The sequence below is a fragment of the Gallus gallus genome, chromosome 4 (genome assembly GCF_016699485.2).
Source record: "Gallus gallus isolate bGalGal1 chromosome 4, bGalGal1.mat.broiler.GRCg7b, whole genome shotgun sequence".
In the NCBI taxonomy this organism is placed as follows: Eukaryota; Metazoa; Chordata; class Aves; order Galliformes; family Phasianidae; genus Gallus; species Gallus gallus.
Genome location: NC_052535.1, coordinates 11,708,669 through 11,736,600, shown reverse-complemented (window position 1 = coordinate 11,736,600; position 27,932 = coordinate 11,708,669). Strand labels below are relative to the sequence as shown.

The window sequence follows — 27,932 nt, the reverse complement described above, 5'->3', positions numbered from 1 at the left end:
TGCTTATTGCTGCATGTGCCGTGTGTGCGTGAGGATGAGAGGGGACAGCCCGGCATCCACACCGACAACACGTGCTGGAGATGGATTGAACCAGCACCATTTTCTGGGGCAAAACACACCAACTGCTTAACACGGGGAGCGTGGGAGGAAAACCAGAAACCAGGAAGCTATGGGGGGGGGGGAGGGGGAGGTGGCAAAATAAGAAGCACTGGGAACGCATTGCCTGCTACAACCTTCCACCAAATCTGGGCTCTGGGGGCTGGATACTGAGCTTAACATTGAGTGGGAAAAATGGATGTGGGGCCACTGTGCCAATTTGCAAGTGGCAGCAGGTTGAGAACGTCACGTCATCTCAGAGGGGATCAGTACCTGCATCAGTACCTGAGTGCAGTGCAGGGAGCCAGCCAGCAGCTCCTGCAGTCTGTAGGTGGAGGGTCCCGGTCCTGTTAGAGCAGGCGGACACTCAGCTCTCCCCTATGCATAAGCCAGAGGGATCGGACTCCCCCAGCCAAGGGCTCTCAAGGCAGTGGTTAGCCCTCTGCGGGTCTGGGGCCAGCCTGCAGCCCTGTGAGACTGCATTTCTCTTCTCCGCGCTTCTGTGTACTGTCAATTCTTTAGGAGAGACTCGTGCAAAACCCTTGGTGTCCAGGAGATGGGATCGATCTGCTGCTGGGCATCAGATGAGAGATCCATCTACCCTGGGCCAGAGGAGACTGAAAATCCATCCAGGTGTCAGCTGCTGCCCACAGAGCCGTGGCAGACGCTCTCTGCGGATGGCAGCCAGCTCTCTGCCCTGCTCTCCTGGGATGGAGGAGTGGGTGGAGGCACTGAGCAGACACAGCACCTCCTCATCCTGCCCTGTATATGGGCAGCATCAGCACTCCCTGCTTTATGCATCCAGCTTTGTGTGCGCCATACTACAATAATAGAATTCTCATTTCATACCCCCATCTACATCACAACCAGCTGTCATTTGAAGGGCACTCGTTCCTATTTTAATGTATTTTATCTGGATTCAAAACCTGTTCTATAATTGCTGCTTTTTAACATTAATTCTTAGAGAACTTCACAAAACACCAAACGTGCCACACGCCTCAAAGTCTCTGCAATAAACCTTAAAAACAAACATTAAAGATTGATCGTACTTTTCCAAGTTTACAATAAGACTGACTGAAGCTCAACTAGATAAGGAAAGAGAGTTGTATAAAATTAATCAGCACCTTATCAAGCTGAGGAGAAGGAATCTCAGATAGCAAGTCTGTACCAAATTTGGTATCAGAACAGAAACTTCAATGTAAAACCTATTAAGAAAATCTTGTCAGATATATTAAATATAATACAGGAGAGTGAAAGCATCAAAAACAGCAAGGGGAATATGAAATTCCTTGGGAAAAAAAAAAACCCTGTCTTCTGATAACACTAACAAGATCTTGTTTTTTAAAGAAAATTTGTCTCATTTGGAAGAAAACAACTTTTCTACAGATATGCCCAGCAAATCAGCCCACTGCTTATCAGGGTGAAAGATTGGTCTTTAGGGTATTTCTCTACATTCGTATGTATCTCTGTGCAGCTGAGGCCACACTGTATTTTTTCAGTTCCAAGAAGCATTCCCCCCCACACAAAGAGGATCTCTGCTGTGCTCAGAGCCCTCAGAACCGGCTGGTCGCTCCCCAGCACCTCTGCACCCAGAGCTGCCATCACGCACTGAGCCACCGATCTCACCAGCATCAGCTCCAGCCCCAAAAAGTGGTGACAGGAGAAACTGATCCGTTTAGAAGCAGACACTCTCAGGCAACTACCTTTGTGTTGAAAGGGGACTGATACCAGGAAAACAATAAGCAACAGTAAGAGAATTCTACTTGGGCGCTGCTGAGGGTGAGGCAGCTCTTTGGGGCACGTTTTGAGCACGTCAGTACATCCCTGTCCATGTCCCAGATCCCAAACCTGTTGACAATTACTGTCATCCTGGTGCAGGCAGGACATGCCCCACAAACATGACCACGGGAAGCAGCAGGAGAGCAGGATGCTGCTTTCCCCACACACACAGCCCTACAGCCCGTGACATGGCAGCATCGCACTGCAGCAGTCAAGCTCGAGCACTCAGTATGTGTAGGGCACGGAGAGAAGCTAACAATGTAATCATCTAAAAATTAACTATGCCTGTTATCCCACCCACCAAAATAATAAGGGCTGGGATGCCTTACCCCGTGCTGCTGCAAACGGGGCCAATGCCACTTGCTGAGACCACATTACAGCTGTGGTCACGGTGCCATCACCCCTGGGCTATAACTGCCACCCTGCGAGTCCTGCTCTCATCCTAGAGGACAGCAATTGGGAAGTGGAAAGAGTTAATCACTCAGAGAGATAGAGAAGATTGCAGAGAAAAGCAGCTTGCAGCGTACCCCCTGCTTTACTTAGCCAGAAATGCTGCCTAAAATAGCAACGCAATCCTTGCCAGTAGTCTATATGTTATGTTACATGTGGCTCAGCTGATGCAAAAGAAGGGGCAGGCACTAACTCATGGGCCCTTCCATAGGGGCACTGGCAGGTGCTTCTGTTCCTGGCGCCCGCTGTGCCCACAGCCCTGGAAAGGATGCTCCACTGGAGCGAACCGCTCCCGCACAGCCTGCAGGCCGGGACTGTCCCTGGGGCACTCTCAGGTGGCAGCAGCCAGGAGCCACGGCCACCTGCCCTGCGCCACTGAGGATGAAGAGGAAGAAGCAGACACATGGCTGGCTCTGGGAGCAGCCCTGCCTCAGTTTAGCCAGCTCCACCATGGGAACGGCGGCAGCTCCCCAAGGGTAGCACAGCCCTACAGAGCCTTCTGTAGAACAACCCAGCCTAACTGTGAGCATGCTCCTTCCTCACAGCCCTGCTGCGAGCCCCAGGCCTGCCCAGCATCCCTCACAGCACAGCATGGCACGGGGCTTCTTGCCCTCAGCCCAGGTGTGCGCTGTGCACGCTGTCAGCGTGGTGCTTCCCACAACACAAGGGCAATGCTCCACAAAAAATGCCTTCAGTTGAAAATCAGCAGCCGAGGCTGCAGGGTGCTTTGCTGCTGAGGACGATGGCACAGTCAGAGGCAGCCCGGGTCCCTCATATGAAGGCTTGCTTCCAACCAGGGTCACAAGACATTCAACTATCACCAATTAGAAAAGAAATAAATCACGGTTCCTCCAGCAGCCCTTCCTCCAGGAGCCCCTATTTTTAGGCAGAATTATAAATCACTCCGGCTTGCCACCCCCCTCCACTCAAACACACAGAGTCCCACTGCCCTGCTGCCGCCCCAGCGACGCCGTGCAGCACGGGGACAGCACGGAGCAGGGACACAATGGGTGTGCTCAGTCCTGCCTCTGCCCGGGCATGGAGCTGTGTTCCTTTGGGAAAGGGGATCACAAGGATGTGCAGGAACATGCCTGGGGCCGCACAGTGAACCAATGGCCCAACCGGAGTCCTGACAGCAGCTCCTGTGCCACCACTGCGACCACCTAACAGACCTGTCCTCATCATTGCTAATAGCGTAGTACATAACCGCGGTTATTACGTGATCACCAGGCAGTTTTCCTCACGCCTCCCAACATGTGCTCATTGAAAATTCTTCAGTTAAAACTGGAGTCATTGCGCTCGGTCGCAGCAGCAGCGGTAGCACTCCGGTACCGCGGACGCACCGAGCACAGCTGTCACAGCCCCTTCAGGAAGGCACACACGGTATGAGCAGAGCCGCCCCGCAACAGATGCACGGAACCCCGCAGCACAGACAGCACAGGCAGGACGTGGACATGCAGCAGGCACTGCACACAGAGCGCCGCGGCTCCCACCACCACCACCAGCACAGACAGAGACCGGCAACACCACCAAACGAAACGGACAGCGCACAAAAAGGGGGGGTTAGGCACAAACCAGAGCAAGCCAAACAAAACTTACATGGAATTTTGGCAATTTTCCTTCAGACATTATACACAGCGGTTGGGCTGTGTACTGAATACCTGATCCAAAAAGAAATATAACCACATTATGCAAACAGACGGGGGCAGGAATCGGGTGAACATGCAGCGCTAACGACATTCATCTACAGGACGAGCAAGCACCTCCGCATCCCCACCGCAGGGCTCCGCCGGGGCCAATCCTCACTCACTACGAAGCGTAAGCAAGTGCCGTGCCGCTGCCATGGCGGGGGTCCGAATGGCAGGGCAGGGAAGGGCCATCGCGTCAGAGCCCTCCGAGCTGTCCCGTCCCCCTCTAACTTGTCATGTGAGGTTTAACACAAAGCTGGGAAATAGCCAGGGAGGGAGGGGGGGAGCCTTTAAGCGAAATGAACGGAAGCTCTCTCGGAGCATTAACATCACAGTGATGGTGGGGCCAGCGCGAGCCACCCCAGCGCGGAGCATCCCAACACGGATGCTTTGTTCTGAAGCATCCAAAGAGGGAGAAACGCTCCCTTCCCCGTGCTGAGAAGGGTGCCCGAATCCTGACGGCGGCGGATTGCCGCACAGGCGATGGACTTTTTATGGACTGTGGGAAGCAGGGTTGCTATGATACAGTCAGAGGCATTTTCATGAATCCTGTGGCAAATAACACTGAATCCTGCTTAAGCAGACAAACAGCAACTCAGCTCTCCCATCACCCGGCCTCGGAAACAACAGGAGCGATCGCTGAAAGAGATTTTATGTGTTATAATTATCCCATCTGCATACAAATGCACCATTTTCTTTGGGGCTGTGTTTTCTAGAGGGTCAGTTGGTTTCTTTACAGGGATGACCACCCTTCCCTCGGCTCTGTGCTTGAGCATTCCTGTGAACAGGAGGAGCTCGATGCTGACAAATGGGGGTGAGCTATAGGGCCAGGACCGACCCCAGCGGCCCCACTCACAGCCCATGTCCTCCCACAGAGCTCAGGGGGGAGGAAAGCTGTCCCCCACCTCCGTCTGTTACAGCACGCAGATTGCACCACGCACTGTGCAAAGCACGGCTGCTTAGGAGCAGAGGGGTCTACTGCAAGGAATCAGGAACGTGGTCACCCCAAAAAGCTGCCGAAGCAGTCTGGCCTGGGTTGAGCTGCTTCTGAGGACTATGGCAAGACAGAGCGGCTCACCTCACTAACTGTTCTGCTCACGGGGCTGTCTGAGGCTCAGCTGCAGGCTCGGGGAATGCCGAAATGCAGGCGCAAAGCTACCAAAATGGGGATGGAGCAGATGGCCGAAGGTCCATTGGAAAAGGTGGACCCTGAGGAATGCAGGTGGGAGAAAGACCTAACTAAACACAGCAAAAACCCCGGCCCTTGCTCACTTTCCATGCTCGTTTCCTCTCTTTCTTCCTAGAGCCCAACGGGATGCCCAACACAGCATTGCTAAAACAACACTCGAAGTTTTTTCCTGCACTGAACTTTCAAGGTGCTCTGCACAAACCTTACTTTCTTTGATCCCACCGACCTCTGGGAGAGCAAAAACCCAGAAGTATTACTAAATTTACACCAATCCCCTTTAAGCACATTGCCTTACGGAAAAAATACACAAGTTTGCCGAAACCCCTATCCCGTGCCTGACATCTCTGTCCCTCCCCATGCACCCGAAGCCCCACGGTCCCCCAGTCCCACACCATGTCCCCACAGGGACCACGAGGTCCATCACGCCGGCACATGCCAGCCAACACTCACATCGAGGAATGCACCGGCACAGGCTGGAACACCCCAGCATTCCTCGTAGAAATCGTATTGAAAGGTAAACCTTGATGCCAAGGCTCCAGCAGCAAGGAAAATCAACATTCAGACACGGTTGCCTCTTATTTTTTAACTCGCTGGGTTTTTTTTGCTTTTCATTTTTTTTTCACCCTTGCTCCCCCAAATTGTTTAAAGCTGTTTCGCCACGGGGGTTATTTTGGCTGCCATCCGATTGATTCCCTCTCCTTGGTGATCTTTGCTCCTTCATGATATTTCCAAGAGGTTCTGCAACCTGTAAAACTAATGGCATCGCAGAGCTAACAGGAAAATGAAGCTGATTGGAGCTGTTTAACGACCCAAACCACGCTCAGCATCCAAATGGCTTTTCCTAGGGATGGTCACTCAGTCTACTGGGGACTGAAGCCGATCCCTCTCCCCCAGGTAGCTCCCAGGGTGAGGACGCAGAGCCATAAGGCACCGAGTGGCTGTGCTGTGCCACGGGGTTTGGCATCGCTGGCCATTACACGGGGCTGCTGCCATCACACTCCTCTGTCAGCTCAGCCAGCCAAATGTTACCACCCTGAGATCAGGGCGTTTTTTTTTCCCTCTCTTATTTACAGCTAAAGACTGTTTCAGAGCCGCAGACCTACAGCATTTCACTCAATGTCTGACCGTGCCACCAGCCAAAAACAACTCTGCTCCCAACTCAGACTATCTCTGCATTCAACTCGCAGCACCACTCGCATGGGAATGGCTGGGAGCCCCCATCTCTAAGCCCCATCCGTGCCTTTATTAATCAGTTACTTCATCATTTTTCCCCCCTGGATCGCTAGAGGACATCACGTAAATAATATAGCTGGAGGGTTAATTATCAAAGCAGAATAATTCCAGTGAAGGCTATCGAGAGATCTAAACATTTGCAAACTGTGATTTCTTAATTTTTGGAGCAATTCTGATTTTAGAAAGGGGAAAATACATTTAAAATAAAACTCCATCGGATTTCTAACAGAACAGTACTGAAATATGGAGACATATTTCCAAGAGGAGAACACATTGCTCTTTTCAGCCATCCCCTTCATACCCTTGCTGACTTGGTGCACTGGAACTGGAGCCCGCAGCTGCTTGCAGGCTGTAAACATTGCAATTTGGGACCAGACATCTCCCAGCAGACAGACCTCTCACTGGTGGACACCTATTCAGCAAGCCTATAATATGCAGCTCCGCACTTCATTTTCAAGAGAATCAATGTAAATAAAGTCACACAAAACAGCCCATCTCGAAATCTCGTTACCCTTAAGGTGGGCAAAGATTTTCCCTACGTATATTACCAAAAACCATCCATATATACACACAGACATTAAAGAAAGCTAAATAAGATTTCAAGAGAAACCAAAGCCAACCCATCCCCTCCGTGTCTGTTGCTTTAGCAAAGGAAAACAAAGCATGCATCCCTGGATATCTTTGATTCCTCCTTCTCAATCTGCAAGATATAAAGCACACACAGACAGAAAAAGCCCAGCAGGTTACATTCAGTCCCCCTCGCATCTCTTTAGAAAGGCACCAGGCTGAATTGGTGTGGACATAGAATTTGGAGGCTTTTGGGTTGAATATTGAGAAATCAAGTCAGATCATCAAGGCAACACAGATAAATAAAGACATTTGGGTTTTTCTCCCCCTTTTGTGGCTGAATGTTATTTTAGCAAAGATTTAATCCTTTAATAGGATTTCTCATCCCCCCCCCCTTAAAAATGTCCAGAGCTCAATCCAATGGCAGGCAGCACCTCTCACCTGGCAGCTACATGGTTACTCTCACAGACATTCACATTAACTGCTTGCTGGAAATTTCGAACAAAACATCTCGTTATTAACTCGAGTCAGTCTTTCAAAGGAAGCACAATAACACAGCCCGTGCTGACCACAGACAGATATTTTCCCTCTGCTTCTAAGTACATAACGTACAGCTCTATCTCTCTAGCACAGAACGACACAGGAATGGCTGATCGCTATTATTTATCACATTTAAAACCCAGGCAAAAAGCAGCTACACTTACAGGCATACTTAAAGACAAGACATGACAAAAGATTTAGGGAGAGATAATATACCAACGTCATACATATCACAGCGAGGCCATGTTGAAGCTCAACGCGTTCCCCCCTCAGTAAGAATCTCTCTTTCTCTCTCTCTCTCTCTCCTTTCTCTCTCTCTCCCGCTCTTGCTCTCTTGTTGAATTGCTAGTGGTAGTAGTAGCCCCCAACAGCTCAGGAGAAAAAATCCATTTAACGAGTGCCCAGGAAGAACATGAGTATGACATTCACAAGCAATAGCACCACAATCACTGCAAAAACGACCACCGTTTGAACATCCAAGGTCATGGTGCAATGCAGAACACTGTAGTGTTCGAGATGTGGGGCTGGCAGATTTGGAGAAGTCAACCTCTGCTCTGTAAGACTGTCCATACATCCACCATGCTAGAATAAAGGAGAAAACTGTTCCCGGGTTGGTTTGCTCGGAACGGTTTGTGGTCTGCTTTCAGTTTATCCCCCTAGCTGCTGTCTCTAGCTCATTCTGGAGCCCGCTAAGTGAAGCATCATCACAACCGGGGAGCACTAGAGACGCAAAATCCTTCCTTTAGGAAAGCAAGCGAGCGCTGTCTGCAAGCTTCTCTCTCTCTTCCCCCCTCTCTCTCCCGGTCTCTCTCTCTCGCTGGCTGGCTTGCTTTTTAATTCGTCAAGCCAGTGCAGATAAGAAGCCTGTGTGAGTGTGACAGCTCTGCAAGCTGCTGTGGCTGCATCTCGGTGCGAGGCGGACCCTTGCGCATACAAATCAGCGCCGGTGACCAGGCAGCGAAGGGATCCTGGCTGTCAGTCAAACGCAAAAGGAAGCGCTGGCTCCATAAATACGCGCATCTTCCGCCCGCCGCGGCAGCGAGCGCCGTGCCGGCACGTCTGTCTCTCCGCCCGTCTGTCCGGCTGTGCGTCCGTCCGGCGCCTGGGGAAGCAGAGATGCGGCGGGATGGCAGCGCTGGGCTCCACGAAGGCGGCTCCGGGCACTCTGCGCAGCGCAGATGCCGTTCCCCACCGTCGCGGTACGCGGGGACACCGCTGCCCGGCTGCAACGCCCGCGCCGTGCTTCGGGGGAAGCGAGAGAAGAGCGGCGCAGAGAGGCAGCGCTGCCGGGAGCGCCCCGGGTACGGGAGCGGGAGGGGAACGGGGGAGCCAAGCAGCCGCAATAACAACACGGCAGCCCCTCAGAACGTGGAAATTCACGGAGAGCCTTGGAGGTGGGAATGGAGAGAATCACGTTCGAGCTCTGGACAATCCTATCATAAACACATTGTTTACCCTCTCCCATCAGCACTCTGCTGTTTTCTCCATGCTAAACACTATCATCGCATTCTGCAGATAGAGATGTGTAAAAAGAGAAGCAGACCGGGGGGGGGGGGGGGGGGGGGAGGGGTTGGGATCTTTATTCCTCCTACAGCAGCCAGAAATGCCAATTCCTACATCAGCGTTTATGGCCCAGATGCCGGTTGCTATCCCAGAGCTCAGATCCCAGACCCAACAGTCACCTCAGAGCAGCATCACACGTGCACGCACGAGGAGAAGTGCTCAGCTGGAAAAAGCAAATGATTTTACAGGCAAAGACAAATATAGAACCGTTGCCAATGCATATGCATTACACGCTGAGCTGCACGGAGGCCGAGCAGCAGTGCGTTCCAGGAAAGCAGCTCCGCACAGCACACCCGGGGCGTGCAGGCGGGCGCCAGGCCAAGGCACACCGAGTGAGCCCTCATTTCGTGCTCCAGCAGCACGAGTGGAGGAGGACTTGGATGTTATAAACCTGAGCAGCCATTGCTTTGGAGTTGGCGTACCGCAGTGCCGGGCAGCATTTCTTCCCATCACAGCACCCCTGGATTAACCAGGGGGTTTCATCTCTCCCCTCCCCTTCTTTTTGTGAGACTTGAAAGCCAAAGGCTGTCCCACAGAGACTGAAGCATCCTGCTGTGTTCGAATAGAGCATCTTCCATTCGTGAGAACAGTTAAAGATTTTTCACTCACATATTTACAAGCAACAGCTTTAGAACCAGCCCGGGCAGGCAGCTGGCCCATCAACAAGTGCTGGGCTGAGCCCAGGTGAGGGCTGTGCTGCAGCACTGAGCTCCATCCTGCATCCCCTAACACGTCTGCATTTTTAGGAGAGTCTGCCTAATGCAACGTTAGACTAATTGGAACAGCAACCCTATCGCAGATGCGGTGCATTTGTTGTAGCCACAATCCCTTCCCAAACCAATACAGGCAGTTTTCCAAAGCCCAGGTCTGAATTCCCACGAACACAGAAAATCCCATCCCCTGCCTCGCCCTGTGCCATTTACATCTGCTCAACCCCGAGAAGAGAGAGCGGCCGGTGGGGCTTCCAGACAGACCCCTCTGTGCCTCTGCATGCAGCCGGGGGGTGAGGAGGCAAAAAACGGGGCAGGTAAAAGCAGCCGGGGCCTAGGAACCATCCAGAAAAACGGCGCAGCAGCCACCACACATGCTCAATAGCTACTTCCGTAACCGAAAAAGAGGATTTCATGAGGAGCGATGTGCCCGGCAGGTCTCAGGCAGTCATTCCGCAAGAGCTGAGCCACTCACAGCAGAGGGGAGGGCAAACGGAGGCTGCGAGGCCAGCCCCTGCCTGCAGCAAGCAGGGGGGTCCCCTCCATCCCGCGCCCCACGGCCGCTCGTGCGTCACCGCAGCTGCGGAGCGCGGCGGTGGCCGCGGAGCTCCCACCGGTGCTGCCTGAAATGCGGCGCAGGGATGCGCCGGGTACCCCGCGGTATGCAGGGTAAAATCTCTCGGGAAAATCGGCTATGTAACAGCAAGCAAGGTTGATCGGCACAAAGAGATGTAGTGCACACAGGCTCCCGTTTAAATTATTCACAGTATTCCCAGTAGGTACTTGCTGCCTTATGTAATTTGCCATGCCTTCCGCGTGCACTAAATGTTAATTTTAATAGGGAAATGGGTGATACTTTCTCTTGGAAGCCTTACTGAAAATAACACCTACACATCAGGGGTTTATATAAAACCACCCCAAAGTTTAACTTCACATAATGCTTTCTGGAAAGTTTGGTCTAATCTTCTGTATAGAATTAAACTGAGGAACAAGTCGACAAGACGTGGAGCAGTTACATAAAACACTGCCTTCCCTCGCAGCACAGCACATGCCCTGACATCACAGCAGCTCTCAAGGAGCACAGTTTGTAATGCAAGACCAGCAACGGCTTCTTCTGTATAAGAAAGCAGTTCTGAACTTCAGCAGCCCCCAGCAGGCGCATCCAGGAGGAAGGAATCAGGGCTTCCTCTAATACATCACACATATAGAGATGCATACATAAATCTGCATATACACATAGACAGGGATAGCGTATTCTGGGCTCCCACATAACAGCCAAACCAGAAGGGCCGTCCTCACAACGTTAATTACAGTAACAGTAATTTTGAGGCATGCCTCTGAAGCAGGTGATGCCAAATCTTCATCCCTTATGTGCGTAATACTTGACTCAGCCATGTGACCACGACTCCCTCCAATGGATGTCTCCAGCAATTAGCACAACCCACTATCAGCTAACCAAATGCAGCTGTAAATCAGGAGCAAGGATTTATTATCTGAATGCTTAAAGGTCCTGTATTCACCTCCCACTGACAGGTACACTGTCTCCCCATGAGATAGCAGGATGGTCCAGGGGTGGGTAGCAGGAGTGCAGCGTTTCAGCTTCAGTTCCCTGCTCTGCCATAGATCCTCTACGCAGATTAACAGCCTACACTGCAGTCTTGGATGCGCAGAGGCACCTGTGCTTTGCTAACACATCAGCTCCATCTTCCACTAATTGCATAAACAGAGCACTTACACCCACAACCCGAGCACAAATACGGTGAATTACACCGATGCAGCTGTAGGGAGGCAGTGGGGCTGAGAACCCCAGTTCTGCCAGGCAAGGAGAACACACTCAGCAGTCAGCCCAAAGGAGATGATCCTTTCGGAGAACCCAGGAAAGTGTCAGGCAGATCCCAGAGTGGGCACGTAACTGTCTGGAAAACAGCTGCCAGCGATCTCAGAGCAGCTTCAGGTGTCCCTTCATGTTCCTTTTTGTGCACAAACCCCATCTCAGACCTACATGGCACAACGAAAGAAGTTTAAACCCAGCGTTTGCGTTACTAATACTGCCCGTGAAGAGGAACAAGCAGCAGTGGCACCAAGGGATGAGTGGGCAGGGGAGGTGCAGCTACTCCTCTGCTCTTCAGCCTCATCTGCTGGCACTTACCAGCTGCTGCCTACTGCATCCAGCACTGAGGTGGGGCCAGAGCCCTCAGCTCTATTAGAGATTATAAGAGGACCACCACAGTCTTTTTTTTTTTTTTTTTTTTTTTTCCAAAATCTAGTCAGGAATTAAGTTTAGAGTTTCCAGGATTAAAGGCTACTGGTATCATGATTTGCTAAATTTCCAAAAAACGGAGGCATTTCTTAAACTGGAAGCTGCCTCTTTTTCCTCTCTTCACTGCAAGCAACAGGCATGGCTGAGGCAGAGCGCTCTGCTCCATCCTTCAGTCAGAGGGGAGGAGAGGGCTACACCAAAGGGAAACATCCCTCAAGAGACCCCATCATTTTATATTTTTATGGACTGACCTCACTGGAAATCCCCGAGAACTTAACGTTCCTTACCCAAAGTGAGTTGCACACAAAATGGATGAATGACTGTAAAGTCAGGGCACAGGTTTTGGGAGTCAAATTTACCTTTTTCTACCCACTCAGGGTCCCTTGCCTTTCCACTCCAACTTGTGAATGCCAGGGCTCCCCACTGTCCACATGAACTTGGGACTGTCTTCCAGTAGCTTTCTCTCTACTTCTTTCTTTTGCCGTTCTTCCTTTTCCTTGCTTTACACATCTCCCTTAAAAGTTTCCACTTCACCTTGTCCTCTGATCCAGTCCTCCCTCCCTCAGCAGCCTGTGTCCTCAACCAGAGAGAAACAACAAAGCAAAGCAGCAGGTGACAGTGACAAGCTCAGCCTCCTCCAGCATCTTCCCTGCTAACTGCATAACATGCTTTAGCAAATTCATAGCATAGCTAGACAAGCAAATGATTCATATACTGAACCAATATAAAATACAATTACAGAAAGACAAAGGAGAAAGGAGGAGAGGTGGGCAAGGATGAGTTGATGATCCCAAAAGCTGCAGGGCATAAAATAGACTTCAGAAGAATTTCTGAAGAGGAGAAGGCTGAGATGAGAGCCTGCAAAGCAGAGAAAGGGGAGAGAAGACAGATAGGGAACATGGCAGAGCACAACCCATGAAACAAGCAGCTCTCACAGCACGGCTAAGAGTGCTGGAAAAGAGAGTAAGTTAAGTTTCTAAGCCCACTTTTGCAGTGTTTAGAGAACGTAGTGCAGTTCTGGAGGCTGAGTTGGCTGTGCTGCATAACCTGCTTGACCAACTGGCCAAGAGCATTACACAAAGCTCAGAGGCTGCAGGGATAGACCTGAGCATCTCTGGGTCACTGCTCTAAGTATTCCATGAAAACAAAACCCAAGAATTTCACCAAAGGATGGGAAGCACCATGCCGACCTACAATGCTTGACCCTTGGTAGATGTATTACATACACAAACATACTGAGCTCAGGCAAGCTGCAGTAGATGAACTCTGTCCCATTCTTCACCATCTAGCTCCATCACAGAAAACAAGAAATGCTATACAACACAATCACATCCACAGTGTAGAGGTCAATTCATTTCCAGCCATTTCAATTAATACTAAGAGACAGACAGCAATCCAAGGTAGGCCACGGTGGGTGTGAGGTACTTGTGCACCAGCCCTGGGTAAGTGTTCCCTTGAAAGCTAACTGTGTTCCAGATGAACAAGACTCAATTCTGTGAGCAAAGGGCAAAAGTGACATGTCAGGTACCAACCAAGGTTAGCTTTGGACCACATCTGGAGACATCAGTGGATGATGGCTCCTTCTGCACATTGATCCAGCATCTTAGCAGGTTGTGCTCTTTTCTCTGTTGAAGAATTAAAGCACTTGCATCACGCTGGGAAGGAGAGAGAGTGCCAAAGCCATGTTTGTCACTGTGGTCTTGAAAGGGGCCCAGAGGTACACGTGTACAACTGCAAGGCTCTGCCCCAGCAGTGGCTGTGCCACCACAGGGGCTGATGTGCTGATATCATCAGGTTTCAGAGCTTTTGTAATGCCATGCAAATCAAAGCTCAGATGGCATCGGGAGAGAGCCTGTCAGGGAAGCTGATCCCATTGGACTTGTCTGGATTCCAGTGAGAAAGAGAGAACTATTTTTAAGATTATTTGAAGTTAAAGCATTAAGAAAGACTGAAATCTCATGCCTCTGGCAATCATATGGCAAGTGCTTTCACTTCTATATACATCTGCTCCATATCCCAGCCTGTACTTTACAAGCATCTTCAGACTCACCATTTTAGGAAAAGCAAAAAAAAGAAAAAACCTTTAAATCCAACAGAAATCAGGCAAGGTAATATCAGTTACCCTGGTCACAGAAATAGGCTTCAGGGACTGAGAAAGCTCAGTTTAGAAGATGACCTGTCACATTCAGACATTCGCTTTAACCTTACGTAAGCTCTCTTTTCTCTGAGAAACTGACCCAGAAAAATGCATACACATTTACTGCTACAGTTTACCTCTCAGGCTTATGGGCTTGCAGTTGAACTCGGAAATGAGACTAACAGGACCAAACTACAGAAAAACACAGGACAAGCTCCCTCCTTCCACATCCTCAGTGTGGGTCCCTGAGAGACACAGAAGTAGAGAAAAGAAATCTCTTGCCCATGAAAATCAAAGGGTGCATTTCAGCTTTGACGCAACACAGGAAGATCCTTTGAAACCCAACACACCACATGTCCCGTGCAGCTACAAAGCAACTCTGATGGATTATTCTCACCTGCCCGAGTCTGCAGAGATCCAGCAATTAGCAGTGCAAGAGGGAGATGCTTGGCAGCATGGAAGCAGCATGATCCATGATGCACATACCAAACAGCCACATCAGAAACTACACAGAGGATAGGGTAGAAAAGTTTTCAGTTCTGCTTTGTGCCTTTACTGACTAGCCTTAACAAAAGAATGGGTTTAACGAGGACTCTCCTGTATGAGGACTCCCCATTCTCTACCAGTCATACCATAATCAGCACTACTAATGGGCATAGCCAAGTCAGACCCCGCCCCAGCGCACCATAGGGAATACAAGGCTCATAAACTTGAGCGTCCTGACACAGTACACTCCTTAGGACTTACTGTTCAGCTTTTTACTGCTGCAAGTTATCCATGAGGTATGTATTAGGAAAGCAGAGCCCAGTCCCATGGCTTTCTGAGCATCACAACTCAACGCTGTGGCAGCTGGGAGCAGAAGCCACAGCCCTGCTTCATGCAAGAAGGATGGGGACAGAAAGGAGTCACACTTCCAGCTCCTTGCAGCCCTCCTCATCTCCATTCTGCAACACTGTCAGCTTTATCTGCCTCGGATAGCTCCTTGTCAAGATATTGAGGAAACTAAAAAACACATCTGATTAAGAGGCTGACCCATGGGTCTCATGTTCTTCACACAAATTAACCCAGAGCTTTAAAGGTATTGCATATAAAACATTTTCTCCCCCTCACTCTGCCTCCCAGACAGAAAAGAGAGGGAACAGCCTACTGATTCTGGCACTCCTGTGATGAAGAAAACAACACAGAGCAGCCAAATGAAGTCAGAATTCCAGCTGGGGATCAGTAGATGTACGAATAGAATATGAAATGCTCATTTTTATCTGCCGTAATATTAGCATCAAATTAAAAAAAAAAAAAAAAAGTGTACAGCTTTTTTTAATTATTATTATTTTTAATTTTTCCAAGTCAGATAGATGAACGGCAATGGGCTTTCAGTTCCTCTTCCAGCCCAGCTCAGCAGGATCGCTTGCAGTGAGAGCCTGCAGGCTGCAGCCCTGTGGTGCTGCACAAAGCCCTCCAGGAGCGACCAGCCCTGCCTCGCTGCCCACTGCTCCTGACAACGCATGACTGGGGCGAGCCAAAGGGATGCTTGCTGGGCAGGATCACACGGACAAACCTGCCTGCAGAGGACATGGGGTTAGCACAACAGGCACAGAAAGGAACCCGGCGTTGCCTTGGCTTCTTCAACAAGCACAAATTGCACTCCTGACTCACAGTGCCAACACTGAGGTGTAACAGGAAAGTGACGAGGTTCCCTGTGCTACTCTAACGTAGTGTTGCAGGGGTTTTGAGTGCTTAAGTCTACAACCTGAAAATAATTACAGTAGAGAAGGTGCAGTTTAATTGTTGGAACAACATGACCTTGGGTTAAATCCAAGGAAACCCGTAGCATGGCAGATCTGGGAGAAAGAAGGTGAGATCCCATCTGAACAGATTTGCATACAAAAACAATGCTCTGGGTGCAGTGAGAGCTAACTGGCACTGCAGAATAACAACTGGACTTCTCACCCGCTTACTGGAACAGACATCAGGGACTTCGCAGCCTGAAACTGCTCCCGGATACGGCACTCCTGCAGTTCTCTAACAACTCCTTCCCACATTACATAATAGGAAGAGTTATTTATTTTTTGATAAGATGCCTTTTCATAACAATAGAAACTATTGGAGACTGAGATAACTTGATGAATTTTTCCTATTATCTAAGAGCTTAGTCACTCAGGGAATTAGTCATGTTCAAAATAACAGCCAGGCTCAAAGAGATTCAGAGCAACCGTTCTGGAGCAGAAGCAGCTAATGTCATAAATACATTAAGATGTTAGCTTGAAGCATTTCAGAGATTTTTCAAGAAGTCTTTAAAAAAGAAAAAAAGGAAAACTCTCCGTTGTATATGAGGAAATCAGGTTCTCAGCAGTTCAAAACCCACCGCAGCTTACAAAGCCTGCTGTGCTCAAACACTGCAGTCCACAGGAGGGACAGATGGACACAGTGCCCGCATGGCGCGTGTGGCTTTGCAGCCAGTGCGTCCCGTTAGGTGCTCTATGAAATACTGCTCAGTATTTCCACGGCACTCCCAAGCAATGGCCTCACAGCGTTTTCCAGACATCCCCAATGAGTCCCTGAGGTACCTCAGGAGGCAGAGAAGTTGGCGTCACACCTCCTGTCCAGTTGGTAGCAAGCAGGGCACAGAGCCAGGGTGTGCACATGGGACCAGGCCTCCTCCTCGCCTTGGGACTGACACAAAGGCCAGCATGCACAGGGTGTTCTACAAATGGTTTTATTTAGTGAAGCATCCACTCCTTCCTAACTAGGATGTTCATCATGCGCTCTTATGGTAGCGCCAGTGGAGGGCTACAACTGGAAGATTAAAGAAGCCCCAAACAGGGAGTGAAATGGAAAACAGAAACTGTGTAGGTGAGAAAAGATCACCCAGAGAGATGCATTTGCTCGTACTCACTTAAGCCTTCGGGAACTAAATGACATTGCAGTACATTCAAACTTCCACAGTGTGTGTGGATGGAGCTCCTTCAACCCAAACATCAACCTTCAGTGACAACAGATCCCAGGAGGAATAGGAACAAACTTGCAAAAAAAAAAACCATTTTGTGGAAAAAGGCCCTCCTTGCTTAGGCTGCAAAGCACCAGCCTCTGCACAACACCCAACCTGCCTGGCAGTTTCCCTGGGCGTATCTCTGCAGAGTGCATGGCAGCTGCAGGCCGTGTGCCCACCGTTCCCTCCCATCTCTGTGGGAGCTCAGGGTGCCTCTGCAGTCCTGTTCTTCCTGAATGCCTGCAGACCGTAAGACCCCTTTTCCGTCTTACCCCTGCCTGCCTTCCATAGCTGCAGTTGTTTATCCTAGGCTTAGACTGCTTTCTCCTCCTTTTTTCCTGAGTTCACACTGAGCTTTCCAGGATTAAGCAGAAAGACTCTGCTCTACATAAAATATCCCTTGATCTGCACACTGACAAGCAGAGAAGAATTGGTGAGGAGAAGCATATGAAAGTTTCCTGGCTGCTGGACTGCCCCATTCACAAACATCTTCACAGCTTCCAGTATTTGGCACTTTTATGCACGGAATTCTTTCCCAACGTATTTCAAGTTGTGGGGGATTTACAATAGCTTACATTTTGTTTATGACAGTGATGTAAAACGTCAACAACAGATGGATTTTAAATGTTTGAATGACAACACACTGTAAAAATACAGCTGTAAAAAAAATAGAAGACTCTCTACCTATTGAAGCTGATGGCTGCACTCACCTTGGCTTTCCCATGCACAACATTTAGGTATAGACTTAGGCCCTATGTGAAGAAATAAGGAGAAAGAAGCAAGTTCACATTTCCTTTTAAAAATACATACAAAGGCTTGAGGAAAAAACTCTGCCCTTTTCACATAAAAATCCATTCCAGAAAAGACTTACGGCATGACTTAAACCAACTCATTTGATTACCACACTGAATCAATACCCTCTGTGAAGAAGGCCCAGCCAGAAAGAGAATCATTGTACCAACAACGCTGATCAGATATGTAGATTTATTCTCCTCACTACCAATGACAATTAGTTTCATCTTTCAGGGTTAAAAACAGATACTAGCAGAGTTGAGCAACTTAGTACCAATGAAGCATGTAAAATACCCTCATGGGACTCTAGCATAATTGGCAAAAGATTAATTGTTTAAAAAATGGAAAGCAGCACACGCAAAGGAGAAGAAAACAGCTCCAACAGAGCAACATTATGGAATAATAGTTACGTTTCAGGCTAATTTAGAAATAAAGAGCCACCTGCCATGAGAACAAAAGGTACCATCACTTATAAAGTACAGAGACATGCTTCTTAGAGATGACTAACTCTGAAAGGAGCGGGGCTGATTCTTTAACCCCATCCAGCAATGAGAATGATAGAAAACAGCACTTCAATAAATCAGTGCAGAGCGGAACTTCTGATAAATCAGTCTAAAATCTATCTTTAGACCAATGAGCCTGAGCAGAACAAACTCCAGGGGTGCTATCCAAAAGACATTTCTATTGGTGCTCTTTCATAGATACACATAAAATAATAAAGGGGGAAAAAAAAAGCCCAGAAAACAACGGGAGGCTCGGTGCTCATGGAAATTGGCCCAGTGTTGCTCTCGATGGAAGGGCAAGGTCCTCCTCCAGATGGCAGGCAGCCTAGTGTGCGAACAGACCAGCCAGCCGTCGCCCGGGAGTAACTGCCATAAACCACACTCCATTTCTGTGGCCCATTCTAGCCACTAGACTGAGATGATAACAACCACGCTGACTCGGTGAGCGCAGCTACTTCTATTGTGGAGTAACTCCTTTGTTTAGCACAGCGCGCCAATACGATCCAACAAAAAAATTACAAATCTGAGGAACTTACCACTGGGAAAATCGAGTAAAATCACAATTTGATGAACTATAACTATCTGCATTGGCATCCAGCCAGGACATCTGGACCAACAATCCTTGCCTTGCAAAAAAGAGAGCAGAATTTGTACGTAACAGCACAGCCGCAGGAGCATTCCCAGCAGCCTGGATGGGCTCTTTGCCCATCACAGCCCTCAGACCACAGCAACCCATGCACCAGGCTCCTCACCACAAGCCGTTGCAGTGATGCCTGCCAGATTAATCTTATCAGGCTTGCTTTTGTTTCACAATCATTTCTTTTTACCTTATTCTCAGATGAAAATATGCAGGGATACACAAAGAATCTTCAAATACTGCTGAGGTACTCATGCTGAAAACACAGACATCACAACCGTCCCTTTTATTTCTCTGTTATTAGATTGAGCAATGTTGGGAAATACTTGGGTAGAATCTGCTTCAAAATCAATCACCAGCATTTTACTTCCCTCAAAATAATAAATTGTAGGCTATTCAGCAACCACTATAATTTCTGTCTAAGAGAAGGCAAAGATTAGTCTAATCAGAAAAAAATAACAAAGCCTTCCTCGTTGCCAACAGCAAGAAAGGGAGCTGGAAAGATAAGAGGGCAAGGAAGTGTCAAGCCTTGCGCTGCGTCAATTAGAACCAGTTTGCCCTGCACCATGTCCCCCCCCGTTCCTGGAGCTCATCAGTCATCCAAGGAGGAAATGGAAAGGGATGATAGATCCCCATCCCGCTTTCTTTCCATCATTACTTTTATTTCAGCATGGTAATCTCTGAAAATGTAAATCAGTGAGCGGGTGAAAGGCGATTTGTGTTGCTTAGACACCAGAGAAGAGGGGAAAAGTGCTACGCTAGCATGCATGTGGGGAAGTGCAGAGAGAGAGTGGCAGCACGGAACAAAAAGCCTGACTATGCTTGGAGGGAGCAGCAAAGCCCCCGAACTACTGCTAGGTGGTAGACGAGCCTTAAATAGGACCCTAACAAATTTGCTGTCTGCTGCAGGCTGCTGTCATCACACACCAACCTGACACTCCCAGAGCTAGTGTCTTTGGGAAGCACAAGCCATTAAGCTCCTGTTTGTGCAAATACCTTCCCACTGGGGAGCCACCAGTTCCCAAATAGCGGTCTGTGGGCTGCCTCCACCACCGTCCCCGCTGCCAGAACATGTGCCGGGTGCCCCTGGCATTGCTAAGCACAGGAGGGGCTGAGCCGGGTGACGCCAACCGCCCGCACGGCTGATGCCATGGCACAGCACGCAGGGCACTGAGCGCCCAGGGAAGGGCGAAACAATCAGATAACCCAGCAAACCCAGCCCGGTGCGGAGAGGGGAAAGCAGAGGGAACTGCCATTGCAAAGCTGGGCTGCGTGAGCAGGGGGAGCTGGCGGGGAGGAGGAAGATCTCAATAACAACTGCATCTCTGCGCGGGGAAGTTTCTCAATGAGAAACGGAGACCCTTGCCAAGACGGAGGAATCTCCCCGCATTCCCTCCTGGCAGAGCCAGCCCTTCAGAGCTGCACTCGAGGCACAGCGAGGACATCTGCAAATCGGCGACAAATATATGTATTTTTAATAATCAAATCTGCCACTGCTTAAACTGCTTTCCTAGAGCCGCTGCTCTCCGGAGGAGCGCTGTGCAGCCCGACGAAGCGGAGGCAGGGATGCTCCCACTCGGCACACAGCCCGCCCCGCCGCAGCTCCCCATCCCCAGCAGGGCAGCCCTGATAGATCCCGGCGGCCGCCGGCAGCCCCCTGCCCTTCTCTCCCCAGCCAATACAGCGGCACCTGCAGAGCCCCCTATATCCCCCCCAGCCACCGCTCACATCCTGCCAAACCCACCCCCGGCCCCTGTCAAGCGCCTCTCCCCCCACCACGCCCCAGCGCGGGCACCCCCTCCTCCCTTCCCTTCCATTCCTCCTGCTCGGCACTTTGATAACGCGGGGTCCATAAAATGGCTACAGAGTGATCAATGGTTTCAAGGACAGGGAGTAAAGGAGGAGTCGGAAGATAGGACGGAGGCTTATTTCCCCTTCAAAGTACTGCAATAAGAGGAAAAGAGAAAGACATAGCTACCTGAACTCACCATTCCTGATCCATCCCTTAGCCACTGCATCTTGCTTCTGATGATGTCCTTATTATCAGGGAGGGGAAAAAAAATCCCTACTGCCTGGCGAGAGCTGACAGAGAAAAAAGAAGCCCCCCGCCCCCACCCTGAAGCTCTCAGTCAGGCATCCTCAGCCTGGCAATCCCGTGCCTGTCAGGAGCACGCTGCGAGCAGCCTCCTCGCTACCTGGGCTCCCGTTCTTTACTTCAGCCACAGACCGAGGGATTTGAGGGGAGGGGGCCGTCCTTCTCCTGCCTCTCAGTGCTTTGAGAACTCTGCGGGAGGGGAAGGAGGGGAGAGCAGGGAAGGGCACCTATGGGACTTCGGGAGGGTTCCCGCAGCCCTGCCGTCCCCCCGGGGCTCCCGACTCGCAGAGCTGAGGCTGGGCTTTGGTGGCACCTACGGGGCAGCAGCTCTCAGCCCGCTCTCCGTGTGCAGGGTGAGTCCCCTTCCCACCGAAGCACCTTGCAGCCTGGAGAAGTGCTGCACCTGCCCACAGTTGTCCTCTCCCAGCACCTGTGCTCCGCTCGCCTTTAGTTTTAGTCCTCTTTGCTCTTTCCTGGCTCTCCGGTCAGAGCCCCCTGCCCCGTTAGCAGGATGCTCATTAAGCACTCATCCCCAGTATAGCTGTGATTGGTGAGATCAGCTTGGCACTGGCTAGAAGAGGCGGCAGTAGCACATGGGACCAAATCCTCCCAACACTGCGGCCAGGACACGCACACTGACATTGTTCTCCCCATTTTGTTGGGTATGCATGGAGTTGGAAACGAGCTCAACGCTGTCACCACAGCCTTGTGCCCATCGCCTGACAAGGGGCCGCCCGTCATAGTGACTAACATGCATCCGAGTGCCATAAAAACCACCCCAGCAAAATTCCCAAGATCTCTCCAGCAGCCCCTGCCATCTGCCCCAGAGGCAGGAGAGGGCAGATATAAACCAGGGAGATAGTTTGGAGATGGCTGGCTTCCTGTGCTGGGTCCCAGAGCCAGGACACACACATACTGGGCATACTGGGTGTCGCTGGATCCACACACAACACATACTGCAAAACCTGTGAGAAGCTGCAGTTTCCTCTGTTGCATTTGCAAACCTTTGTTTGAAGGCTTTTCTTCCACATCCTCTGGCATGCAGGGCAGAAGGGCATTTGAATCTCCTGTTCCTGACCTCTAGAGGAGTCAATGTTTTTCCTGCAGCTGAAGGTTGAGTCAGGGAACACCAGGCAGCTCCTCGTGACTACCGCTTTCTGCTGGTTCTGCGCCACGCAGCGGGAGGTACGGGAGACCTGAGCGTAGGTGTCTTCATTTGTTTATTTAAATAAGACAGGATACAAGCATCAGGTAGAGCAAAGGGATGCTGCCCAGCATCTCTGCACCACTTCGGCCCCATGCAGCCTGTTCCAGTTACATCAAGCCATATCCCATCATCTTTTGTACAGACACTGACAGCCATCATTATTCCCTGAGACGGCCGACAAAAGAAAGAGTCGGGAGACAAACATTCAAATAAGCCCAAACTCCAGAATTGTGCCTAAGCTTCCTATGTTAAGTGACAATCCACATAACTTATTTACACAAAGGAGGTCTCTGGTCTGAAAAACCCCATCTCTGAAACCCTCCTAAGTGGAACGTGCTGTCAGCCTTGGTCCTTTCCCATTGGGGAGCCACCAGTTCCCAGTTGCCCAGCACAGCAATGCCCACATCGCTGCACAGCCTTGTTTTCACACAACTCAGGGGGCATCTTTTACCTGCAGTGTCAGTCAGGTCCACTGCAGCTTCACCAGCTAATAGAAAAGCTGTAGGGGGTTGGGAAGAGCTGGGATGGAAGAACGGACAGACACCCTGTGTGCATGGGCATTGCTTCCTTTCAAAAGAAAAGCAATGATAGGGTTAAGTGTTCCTCCTACAAGGAAGCACCAAATGAGATGCAGTACTGTCAAGTACATACACACACACAACACAAGACAGACCTCCTAAACACAAGACCACTTAAAAACACACTGAATCGTACCAGTAACTGCACATACTTCAGTCAAAGATACACCCATCCTAACCCTGACAGTGCAAATGGAGGGAGGTGTTGTCTGGCACATCTCACGTTGCTCTAATTGGTGAAATGGATCTGGAGGAGGACAATTTTTGTTAAGGCTTGTTATGCACAAGCAGAAATTACACCGATTTCTCTTCTCCCACTGTCGGCTGTTGATTAGGCTCATCAATAAGGCTAATATTCTGCTGTTTCATTTCCTGTCCCTTGTTTATGCTAAGCAGATTTGAGAAGTAAATCAAAGGTTGCCAGGTTAAGTCCCAATCCCTGCAAAGGTGACAAGGGGAACAAAAACCAGAGCTCAGCCAAATCCCGAGTCAGCACCAGCCTGCTCCCAAATCCAGCCCTGCCCAGATCAGCAGGGCTGCAATCCTCTCTGCCACACAAACATCTCACAAGAACACAGCTGCATTTTCTCCACCAAGAAAGCACACCTGTTGCCTTGTGGTCTACAAAACACACTCTGCAGCCAAACAGCAGCAGGAGACCAAGCCCAGCAACTTTGCCAGAGCAGAGGGTGCAACAGGAAGAGCCACCTGCAAGCTCCTCTGCTGCAGCAAGCTCTCAGAGGAAGGTATCTGCCTTTGGGGAAAGGCCACCACATCTTGGTTCCTCCAGGACTGTGAAGAGGGATGTTGCAACCAAGCACACGTGAATGCACTGTGGGCAGCCCTACCAGCATACACTGGAGATTCCGCATTTCAAATGGGGGTCTGGAGCTGTGAGCTACTATGGGGCAGTGCTACAGACACTGCACTGGTAGAATCCAGATTGCCTAAGGGGAAGCAGAGGCAACCTTCAGCATGTAGTTTAGGCACTGAAAGGCAACGTACACCATAGGGTCCTTCCCTAAGATTTAGCTTACAAAAACATGATTTCTTCTACGAATGACAATACCTAGAAAGGCACAGAAGACACAGGCAACAATAGCAGGCCCAGTTAGCCACCCCTCACCACCACTCTGTGAGAGACAGGGATGTCACAGCTGCATGTCAGCTCTTCCAGGGGTAAGACCAGCTGAAGATGTGCCAGCAATACCCGCGTGCACCTGAGACCACCAGCAGCCCATGCGTCGTGTCTCTGGGCTGACACAGGGCCTGTGTTTGCAGCATCTGGGTACAGGCAAGGGCAGGACACAGGTACCTCCTCCCTCTGACAGCCTAGGCCAGCACGGGTTCTGCTGCTGACTGCCACAGGGCTGATATTCACAGTGTGTAAGTCTCAGGTGAGTAGGGATGTGAAGGTAGAGACAAGTTTTACCTGGAAACTGCTCTGTAGTAGCAGTCGTGGCTGATGTAAGTACTGTATTATAAGTACTGTATTAGATTAATGCCACTTTTCCATTTATTTCTCTTACTTAATTGCTGCTGGAGAGATGGATCCAAAAGCAAAGCAAACAAGTACAAGCAGGAAGATGCTCACTGATCACATCACAGCACTGAAAAAGCAAAAAGAAATCTCCATCCTCGTACCTCAACTAGCATGGTTGGAGCCATGCAGCTGACACACAAACATTAATGCCATCACACCACAGTCTGCTCTCCACTCCCCCTCTCTCCCACCTGCTTATTCACTGCTGTGCTGCATCATCACAGGGCAGCTTGCAGGTACAGACCCCTAGTTTGAGACAGATCCAAAAGACCACCATGGGGATCCTGAACTGCCCAACCATTTCCTTGCAGCCTGCAAGAGCAGCAAAGGGAGGACGGGAGTGTTAAAGGATTTCACCTGCCTCTAATGTTGTTTCTTCACTGTGCTGTACCACGCATCACCTGAAATCTCCGGTAGGTTGTTCAAAGCTGATTCTTTAATCACATCAGAAGAATATTGCTATAAACTGCTCTCTGGATGTGGAAACATCTAACTTCATCTAAGACGCTTCTTCCCTGTTTCTGCCACTCCTGCCCTCACAGGAGCATTTTCCTGCTGGCCTTTCCCTCTCCAGCTGCAATGTTCACTGCCAGGGATGGAGCGCATCCCACAAACGCCTCCCATGGAGATTCCAGTCCTGAATCACCTCGTTCAAATGAAGCCCCAACAGTGCTCTTTGGAGAGCCCTTCCACTCAGCGCTTATTTCATTGCTGCAGCTGGCAGATGTTCTTCATCGCATATTAGAGAGCGCAAATATGTTCTTGTAGCCATTGTCTCTATTGAACTGCAAAGAAAAGGCACCAAATCCTACAGGTTAATTAATGAGCAGGGAGGGGGAATTTGTTTAACCTCTACTAGGAATTAGCCAGCATAGCTTTATAAACCAATCAGCCACGCTACACAACTATGAAGTATCTTCCTTCAGGAAAAAAAACTCAAACACATGGACCCTACGGAATACTTTCAGAATGGACCAGTGCCTCTCAGATTAGCACAGCAATAATGCAGTGCTTCAGGCTCTCGCTAAGTATTATTATTTATGGTACATTACAAGGTAGATTGTTTGTTCTTTAGTAAGAGATGACATATTCAGCAGGCCCTGAAATGCGTCCTCCTGAACCAACTCTGACACAAAGACACTTTTAGTCATAAATTAAAGGATATGACCAAGAGCAAGAAATAATTTGCTATGATGTAATTGATCAGGATCTTGCAGTTTACCAAGAAAAAGGTTATTATCTGCCCACTGCAGCTGCAAATGAGGTGCACGAGATGCTCCCCTGGCTTGTCCAAGGCCACTCACCAAAAGCAGTGCTGGAGAGGGACAGGGGAGCCCAAACTTGTGCTTCTCTGCTATGAAGCCACTCCTCCAGTTCAGACCAGCTACACATATGTACCCTCTATAAACCACCACAATCTATTGTTATTTCTAATTTAATTATGCATATTTGGTGTAATATTACGTATGCTTGATACATTTATATTTAGCAGTCACGGTTCAAATAGATGCTAATGAAGCCCCAGACAGAGAGGCGTATCACACATAGGTGGCTCCTATGGTAATGGAGGTAAATGACCACTATCTGGACACTCTCCTCCCAGTATTTGTTTCATTTCAGCAATAAAAAGATAGCTTCAATTTTTGCAAGGATGGCCAAGGTGTCCCACAAGCCCTGGCACTGCCCCAAAAGCTGCAGGTCCTGAAGCTGCCCCTTCCCTAAGCTCCTGGCCTGCACCCTGCTTACTCTGCCTTTTGCCGAGTCACTGACAAGACGACTCATGCCTCAGCCCATTTGATTTGCTAATGTCTTTCAGCTTTCTCCAACAGTGGCATTTTTAAAACTCCCACACCTGCTTTAATTAAGGCATGGCAGTCTGTTTCCAAGGAACGCACTCTGTTGCTAAGGCCTCTGCTTTGGAGGTGAAAATTAATAACCTGCGCTCAAATTAAAATCAGAGAGTGATGAGGAAAGCACCCCGGTGCAGATCCCCAAGCCCGTTAAAAGTCTCTCCAGCATCCAAGTCTTCTTTATGGCCATCTGCTTCTAGCACTGCCCTAGTTCTGCTTCTTCAGGGAAAATCCTATGGAGATTAAAAAAAGGAAATAAAACTAAATTTGAAAAAGAAAGGGCTTTACAAGTAGCACAATGCACGTATATAAATTCACTTAGCTTGTGTACTTAGAGAAAGATCTGCAGCCCAAAAACGATTTTATCTTTTTTTTTTTAAAGCAAACGAGCTTAATGTTACCACTCACGAGAAGATCTACAGGGAACCACTGCCTCAGCTCCCGTCAGCATATATTTTAAGGTGAGAAGGGTCTGGCAAAGCCACATACCCTGCTCTGTGTTCCTCCCTTGCGCCAGGGCCCAGGGACAGAGCATCCTGCACCCACAGCACAGCCGTGCCTCACAGCCCTGGGGGTCTTGCAGCCCTCCTGGGTCTCAACACAAGAGCTAGATTCACACCGAGCTTCTGTCCACCACCCCCTCTTCCTGACCCAAACCCAGTGGGGATCCCACTGGAGCCAGCTGCCTTCAGGCAACACATCCTGACCTGGTTCTACACCTACAAGTATGTACTGACCCCCAGAATAGAAATGCTTTCCTCCCACTGAGATATCTGCACCGGCAGAACATGCAGTGGTGAGATGGCACAGTGAGACCCAGCCAAGGGAGAGAGCTCTTGTTGATGTCCAGGGCAGTACCACTTGAATATTAATTTTGCAGCATGACTCTCTATAAATAAAGCCACTGCAGAAGGCAAGTAGATTGGTCTTTCAAGTCCTCACATCTCCATTAGGCAGGTGAAGGCTTAATGAGCAGGTCATATTTATAGAGTTATGGCCATAGTTCATCAAAATGCACAGCGTAATGCAGAGAATCCTTTTGTATTCACTTGCTGCTTGTTAGCTCAATTATTTAACGCAAGCTGTGACCTGTGGCCCCGGATGCTGGCTTTGAGCAGCTCAGTTCACGGCAATGGTTTCATGGCTTTGCTTGGCCTGAGCATCAATTGCTTGGTGAGAGACCCTTACCTAAGGGAGGTGCACAGAGAGAGCAACTACTGCAGAAGAGAGGGCTCCTGGAGCAGCCAAACCTCAGCCCTACAAGTATGGGACATCCAGCAGCAGCCAGCCAGGACAAAACAAGGAGAATTTGGAGCTTTATCTGTAGGACTATCTGTATTCAGTCCTTAGATACATCTGTTTCTATGTACCTAGGTCAGGTCAATCTCAAAGTTTCCAGTGCCTTCCCACACATTTCTCTCTCCGTTGTCTCGTGCCTGCCATCAGCTGCGTCAGCCAGGGAGCAGCTGGGCAAAGAAAACACACAGCAAAAGGAGCAGCTGGGACCAGCCCCAGCATCACCAATAGAA

General features: G+C 49.6%; 2 protein-coding genes across 30 annotated transcripts in view; one reads left to right on the top strand and one right to left on the bottom strand.

Moving 5' to 3' along the window:
* Window positions 1-27,932, bottom strand: part of ARHGEF9 (Cdc42 guanine nucleotide exchange factor 9) — a 193,235-nt gene that overhangs the window by 100,042 nt on the left and 65,261 nt on the right. For 3 of the 29 annotated variants that reach the window (XM_046940733.1, XM_040699577.2, XM_004940783.5), the window contains exon 1: window positions 21,119-21,160. The exons of 9 other annotated variants lie outside the window; for them this stretch is intronic. In XM_046940733.1, the coding sequence (XP_046796689.1) occupies window positions 21,119-21,148 (30 nt within the window). In that variant the 5' untranslated portion in view covers window positions 21,149-21,160. Of the gene's footprint in view, window positions 1-3,924; window positions 4,242-7,443; window positions 7,491-7,758; window positions 8,451-21,108; window positions 21,161-27,932 lie in introns of those variants that run through there. 17 more of the 29 variants (XM_046940734.1, XM_040699578.2, XM_420291.8 and 14 more) reach the window with 11 other exon arrangements.
* LOC124417921 lies at window positions 8,580-9,826 on the top strand. Its single transcript, XM_046940738.1, has one exon. The coding sequence runs from the start codon at window positions 8,659-8,661 to the stop codon at window positions 9,283-9,285; it is 627 nt and encodes a 208-aa protein (XP_046796694.1). The 5' UTR covers window positions 8,580-8,658; the 3' UTR covers window positions 9,286-9,826.